The sequence below is a fragment of the Micromesistius poutassou genome (genome assembly GCF_964030765.1).
Source record: "Micromesistius poutassou genome assembly, chromosome: 6".
NCBI classification, from domain to species: Eukaryota; Metazoa; Chordata; class Actinopteri; order Gadiformes; family Gadidae; genus Micromesistius; species Micromesistius poutassou.
The window spans coordinates 16,944,938-16,952,277 of NC_140276.1; the positions used below are offsets into that span (position 1 = coordinate 16,944,938).

A 7,340-nucleotide genomic window follows, 5' to 3' on the forward strand; every position below is an offset into this window, starting at 1 on the left:
CAGCTGCCTCCTCATCGGCCTCTACATATATAGGCCTATATATATATATATATATACAATATAGGCTACCTACCTATAGCCTACAATATATACCTATATATATGCCTACAATATACCTGCTATAAGAGGGAACAAAGCCGAAAGTAAAATACTAAAGTCTCACTCATTTAATTACTAACTAATTACTTAGTTAATTATTATTATAATTATAAGTATTATTATTATTATTAATAATAATAATCACCTCTGACTTTCGCGCTGAAGAAGAATTTAAGAACTTAATTACGCGCAAAGAAAGTAGAGATTTTTTTTAAAGACTGCGTGTTAAGAATTCAGTCGAATATTTCCATTTTAATCAAAAGAGTAGGCCTAATTAAAAGAGTAGGCTTATTAGACCTGAAGGTAATGATGTATTATTTTTTATTAAACACTTATATAATATTCAGATGAAGAATCAATAGGCTACATCCAAGATTTGTTTGTGGAAATTATAGCAACAAATCCCATAAATAACAAAAGTTATTTCAATTGAAATCGTCGCAGATTACATGGTAGCCTACTTAAATCAGGGAAAGCCATTCCATAATGAACGTTCAATATCAACATTATTATTCAAAACAATAAAAGCAACATTTATATTATTCAATTTAAAGTAGCATTCCATTTCAAAGCTAACATTGACTTATTTACATTTGTATATCGTAGTAGGTAGGCCTATTATTTCACAATCTATTAAAATAACAAATTTCAAGGAAAACATCGGTAGGAAAATTATTTTTTTCTTTTTCGGATCGAATCGCTACCTTCCCTTCCCGACGATTTAGTGACAAAATGTGAACGGACATAAAAAACGTTAAGTCCCGTTTTGGCCTCATTATGGCAGCTCCACATGCAGTCCGCTGTCTGGGACTGTCTTGAGCTACATCAGAAAACCCAAATGAACAGAATATCTATTCATATAAAAAGTGTGTTCTCCTTGATCCTGCTCTGTCTGAGCACTGTATGAGTTCAGGGAACATGTTGGGGACTCTGCTGTGGAGAAGGTGATGGAGGAGGCAGGTGTGTGTCAGGCCTAAGAAACGATGGCAGTGGGGCTTCCTCTTATCTGTGTATAAATGGGCGGGTCTACAGGTGAGGGGTGTAGGGGCCCCGGGGCCCGGGTCTACAGGTGAGGGCTGTAGGGGCCGCGGGGCCCCGGTCTACAGGTGAGGGGTGTAGGGGCCCCAGGGCCCGGGTCTACAGGTGAAGGGTGTAGGGGCCCCGGGTCTACAGGTGAGGGGTGTAGAAGGTGGGGGCCCCGGGGCCCGGGTCTACAGGTGAGGGGTGTAGAAGGTGGGGGCCCCGGGGCCCGGGTCTACAGGTGAGAGGTGTAGAAGGTGGGGGCCCCGGGGCCCGGGTCTACAGGTGAGGGGTGTAGAAGTTGGGGGCCCCGGGGGCCCGGGTCTACAGGTGAGGGGTGTAGGGGCCGCGGGGCCCGGGGTCTACAGGTGAGGGGTGTAGAAGGTAGGGGCCGCGGGGCCCGGGTCTACAGGTGAGGGGTGTAGGGGCCGCGGGGCCCGGGTCTACAGGTGAGTGGTGTAGAAGGTGGGGGCCCCGTAGGTCTGGGAGCCCAGCATGAAGGGCGAGAGCACGGCGGCGTGGCTGGAGGTCAGGAAGGGCAGCTGCACCAGCCCCCCTCCGGGGCCGTGGTGGTGCCCGCCGTAGCCCCCCCCGTGCATGGACAGGTGGCCCCCCATGGGGGGCGACTGGCTGAGAGGGCTGAGGCCCCCCAGGCCCCCCCCGCCGCCGCCGCCCCCCGAGGTGGGCGCGCTGGTGTCCGCCCCCGGGTTCTGCTTCTTCCACTTGGTGCGGCGGTTCTGGAACCAGATCTTGACCTGCGTCTCGGTGAGCGACAGCGACAGGGCCAGGTTGAGCCTCTCGCAGACGGACAGGTAGCGCGTGGACTTGAACTTGTTCTCCAGCGCCACCAGCTGCTCGTAGGTGAAGGCCGTCCGCGCGCGCCGCGGCTTCCCCGACTTGGAGTCGGAGCCGGAGCGCTTCCTCTTGGGCTTCCCCTGCTGCGAGCCGGGCCCCTGGCCGGGGCCCCCGGCCGGGCTCTTGGTGTCGCGGGCGGGGTCCGTGTGGTGGCCGGCCTCCTCCCCCCCGCTGGGCGGCGCCGAGCTGCTCTCCTCGCTGCTGTAGGGCTCGTCAGGGGCCTCTGAGTCCGGGCTGGGGGCCCGGTGCTGGAACTCATTCTCATCTGGGCCCCTGTACACGTAGGCCTCCTCTGAGGAACCACACACACACACACACACAGTGTGACCCCCATGTCCCAGTAGAACCACACACACACACACACACACACACACAGTGTGACCCCCATGTCCCAGTGGAACCACACACACACACACACACACACACACAGTGTGACCCCCATGTCCCAGTGGAACCACACACACACACACACACACACACACACTCACACACACACACACACACACACACACACACACACACACACACACACACACACACACACACACACACACACACACACACACTCACTTCACTCCCATTGGAAGTTGATCCTTAAGGCTTCAGCCTGCATTGTGAAGAGAACGATGCTTTGGTCATCTGCCTAAAGTTGCTCTTTCATGTTATTTCATTGCTATATTTTGTTAAATAAAAGAGTGCTACTGTTGCAGAGTTCTTATGAAATATTTATTATTTTCTTTTCCTCCAAAAAGGTAGATCTACACACACATTAAGGACCGATTATGAACGAGATACAAAATGAAAAAGTATATAACATAACGGTACCTATTGGGCTATTCCAGTTACCCCGATTTATTTTACGTATGTTTCACCTTAATATACCGTAAGATAACTTCCATGTGGAGGACACCGGATGTCCAAGGCAGGGCAATTTGCTTGCGCTGAGGGACTAATTTGCTTCACCTAAAATGTTATTTAAATGCAGTGTAATTATACTTTCGATCGATCAGGCCTCTGATCAAAAAATAAACCATGCAAATAAAACAAGACAAAAGAGACACTTTGCATGTTGTGCCATTATATATATATATATATATATATATATATATATATATATATAGGCCTATATATAGGGATTCATGTTCGCCGTTCATAGGGAGAGTGCGAGAGAAAGAGAGGTTATTTTACTCAGAGAATTTAACTCTCTTATTATAGCTCAATTTATCTTCAAACTAAAGGCTTAATATTTCAAATAATTATGAATCGAATTTTAACGTGTTTTTATCGTTCATCAACATAAGGATAGCGCTAAGTTAGTCATTCCAAAGAGCTAGAGTTTAATAACAATTATTCATGAGTAAAGTGACAAAAAAACTGTAATTAGGTTTAGATCACTATAGAAAAAACATTTATAATTGCTACTATCCGTATTGTTCTACATATTGTGTAGTAATTAGTAGATCTGCTAACAGGTGGGCAGAGCGAGGGGCGGACTGCCAGCTGACGGCAAATTATATTCGCGTTCAATATCAGTATTGATCTCGCGTTCCCTCTCTTTCTCTCTTACACACACACACACACACACACACACACACACACACACACACACACACACACACACACACACACACACACACACACACACAGTCTCTCTCTCTCTCTCTCTCTCTCTCTCCCTCTCTCTCTCTCTCTCTCTCTCTCTCTCAATTCGATTCAATTCAATTCAAAAAAGTTTTATTGGCATGAGAAATAAATAATTGACATTGCCAAAGCAGGTGTAAATTCTCTCTCTCTCGCTCTCTCTCTCTCTCTCTCTCTCTCTCTCTCTCTCTCTCTCTCTCTCTCTCTCTCTCTCTCTCTCTCTCTCTCTCTCTCTCTCTTAGTTGGCGCCCGGCGCCTCTAATTGGCTTTACTTGGTTTGCTATTTATCCAGAGAACATCATCTGTAAAATGTCGATATTATAAACAAGTATAATAGTAAATCATAGTCATAAATCGTTTAGGATTGCCGTTGGATGAGGAAATATAAATGCATTGGTCAGAAGGTAGTGAATATATATATATAGGCCTATATATATATATTGATTGGCTCTGCAACTATAAGTCGGTGATATTAAAGGAAAAAATAAAGAAAACATAACGTCATCAAATAAAGATGGACCGACACCGTAACAGTGTTTTGGCCTTCATTTGAATATTACAACCCAGGACTCGAGCCCTTATCGGGTAACTTATCGGGATTGCAGGTTGGGCCTTTAAAATGCACACAATTTAGGAAGACGAAGTCGATTCACCCTTAAAAGCAGACTGCAGAAGTGATCTAGGATCTCCATCAAGTGTCAGAGCTTACTGTGGATCCCGGCCGCCGGCTTCCTGGCCGCCATGGGGTCGTAGTCCGCCGGGCTGCTCTTGTGGTCGGAGGCGGGCGGCAGCTCCCCGCTCTCTCCGCCCGCTGCCCGCCGCCGCTTCTCGGCTCCCGGCTCCGCGTCCAGCCGGTGGCCCGCCGGTCTCCGGTTGCTGGTGAACTTGTTGGGATCCAGAATGTCCAGAACCGAGAACGAAGTGGTTCTGTGACCCGCTGGTCCGGTGGGGCCTATTGACGCCTAATAATGAAAGATCAATACATTGTTATTTATGATCATTATTATTAGGACCATTCTACTTCTTAGTTTAATAATAAGCCTATTATTATTATTTGATTATTATTAGTATTATTAGTATTATCAGTATTAATATTAGGTCCTATTATTATTATTATTATTATTATTATTATTATTATTATTATTAGTAGTAGTAGTATTATAGTGTTAGTAAGTAGTAGTATTATGCCTATAGCCTATAATTAGTATTATTTTGTTATTGTTAATGCTATCATACTAACAACTAATTGTTTCGGTTATTATAATGGTCAACGAAAGGCCAATACGTAAGCTATAATATCTCCCGAAAATAAAACTTAAATATTCAATGTTTTCAATAATATAATAGGCCAATTATACTGCAATTACCTTACTGTCATTAGGTGCTAGGCTACTAGAGAAATCGACATAGGCCAATTTAAGTCCTATTCATTTATTTATTTTAAAAACACCGCATATTCCCATTCTTGAATAGCGTGAAAGTTAACCGACATGTTAACATTTCCTAATTGATTTTAAATACATTCTTTATTAGCCTATCTATTATCTATATATATATATTTTTTGTAAATTACACGTCGTTACTTTGCAAAAAGCCTCTCTTATATTAAGTAGGCCTAGCCAGACTAATTGTTTAATAGCCTATAAATAATTATCAGCGGTATGGTCCGTGCTGTACCTGCGGGGGGCCGGGCTGCAGCGCGCCGTCAGCTCCGGCCCGGTCCGCTCGGCTCCGGGGGGGGTCGGCCCGGTCCGCTCGGCTCCGGGGGGGGTCGGCGTGGCTCTCTGCGGGCTGGGGGTCTCTGACAGCAGGGGGGCAGAAAGCCCGTTTATCCATCGCACTCGACCCGTCCAATGTGTCTTCGCTCTCCGGACTCCCGACAATCCCAGTCGCCGTGTGTTGGGCCGCTTCGCCTGTTCCCATTCCCAGTCTGTCCCGGCTCATTACGTCACTTCTCTCCCAGTTGACCCATACGGGGAGGCTGTTTGTTACTGGTGAATATGGAGCAGCACTGGTCTACGTTAACTTTAACGAGGTCTCCTCATAGCGCGGACCTTCATCTAAACTTCAGATCTGATGACCGGAGCATCGCTCCCCGGGACATTGCACGACGCGCGCCAAAGTTTGCCTTTGAAGGCTTCAGATCAAAGGACCGCCGTCCTTCCTGTTTACAAAATAAAAGTTTCCGAACTGCAAATTCGTGTCTTCGCTGGGAGTCGTTCGGAGCGAAGGATCGGACGAATTAACGGAGAACGGTTTCCAGTAGAGTTGAAAGAAACGTTCCGATCTCCATCCCGTCCTCCTCCTCCTCCTCCGTGGACCTCCTCCTGCTCCTCCGTGGACCTTCTCCTCCTGCTCCTCCTCCGTGTACCTCCTCCTGCTCCTCCTGCTCCTCCTCCGCCTCCTCCTGCTCCTCCGCGGAGCTCCTCGGTGAGAGCGTCTCGGTAACCGGGGGCCAACGGCAAAATGCAACGAACGATAAAGCGGAGCGCCGCGGACAGGGTTGTGTTCCCGGCGGAGGACGGGGGGGTCAGAGACACTTCTGCTGGCCGGTTACCGGTGAGTGCGCGCGCTGGGATAGGCTACGGCAGGGGGTGGCCAGGACGGTGATCTCCCTCTGTCTCTCTCTCTCTCCCTCCCTCCCTCCCTCTCTCTCTCTCTCTCTCTCTCTCTCTCTCTCTCTCTCTCTCTCTCTCTCTCTCTCTCTCTCTCTCTCTCTCTCTCTCTCTCTCTCTCTCTACTCTCTCTCACCCGGTCTCCGTCCCGGTCTGGTTTGGTTAGACTCGATGCATCACAAGTCGAGACTCCCTGTTTGGGTTTTAACTGGCCCCTCGAGGACCTCACGAGTGTCACGACTGTCTCTCTCTCTCTCTCTCTCTCTCTCTCTCTCTCTCTCTCTCTCTCTCTCTCTCTCTCTCTCTCTCTCTCTCTCTCTCTCTCCCCCCTCCCCCCCCCCCCCACCCACGGTCACTTTAAAACAACGCCTTTATTTATGCAGTCCTATTCAGCTCAGCTTGATGTAATTTGCTACAAATTAATCCCACTTCACTAATGGCCAATTATCTCAGGTCCGCGCGCTCTGGCGGACACGCGGGGTCACTTGAAGCGCGGGAAGAAACCCCGTCCGGTGACCGCTGCACGAAGATCACACGAAGATATGAAATAACTATTAATAACATTAATATGCATAACAATGCACACTAAGTCTTGTCTGTGTGTTTTTGGCTTATTATGGATTTATAATAACGGTAGTATAGGAAATACATAAATACTATACAGAGTAGGCTGTTAAGACTGATACAGGCTATTTTCTACATTTGTTTTTAGGTTTTCCGTAGCCCTGACTCGAGATAACACTGAACTGGAACTCAACTGTTAACATAAAACTATCCCAAGTGACGAGCAACTTGGTGAAATTCATCTGTTTATTTGTGCCACTCCAAACATTCCCCTTTGAGAGCCGCTGAAATAGCCCTAGATCACGGCATCCCTTATCTTTAATGCAAATTACAGGGGCAGGACCCTCTCCCCAAAACTCAATTACGGACTGAATAAACCCGGTAATGTCCCCGCCGCAGTGAAATATTGATTCCTAATCCTTGGTAGTCATTACTATGCCAGAAAATAATAGACCACAGAATTGGATTTTGATTTAACACGCAACGTGTTTAGTCTAATCCTATAGGCGTTATATTCCGTTGGCTCTCATTTTCATCAGAGAAAAA

The 7,340-nt window shown here is 47.2% G+C and overlaps 1 protein-coding gene across 1 annotated transcript; it reads right to left on the reverse strand.

The window, feature by feature from the left end:
- Window positions 1–1,562: 1,562 nt before the first annotated feature.
- On the reverse strand, window positions 1,563–5,559 carry nkx1.2lb (NK1 transcription factor related 2-like,b; the record flags this gene model as incomplete). The annotated part of the gene is made up of 3 exons (XM_084469626.1): window positions 1,563–2,266; window positions 4,325–4,577; window positions 5,293–5,559. The coding sequence occupies 3 exons, from the start codon at window positions 5,557–5,559 to the stop codon at window positions 1,563–1,565; spliced, it is 1,224 nt and encodes a 407-aa protein (XP_084325752.1).
- Window positions 5,560–7,340: the final 1,781 nt, after the last annotated feature.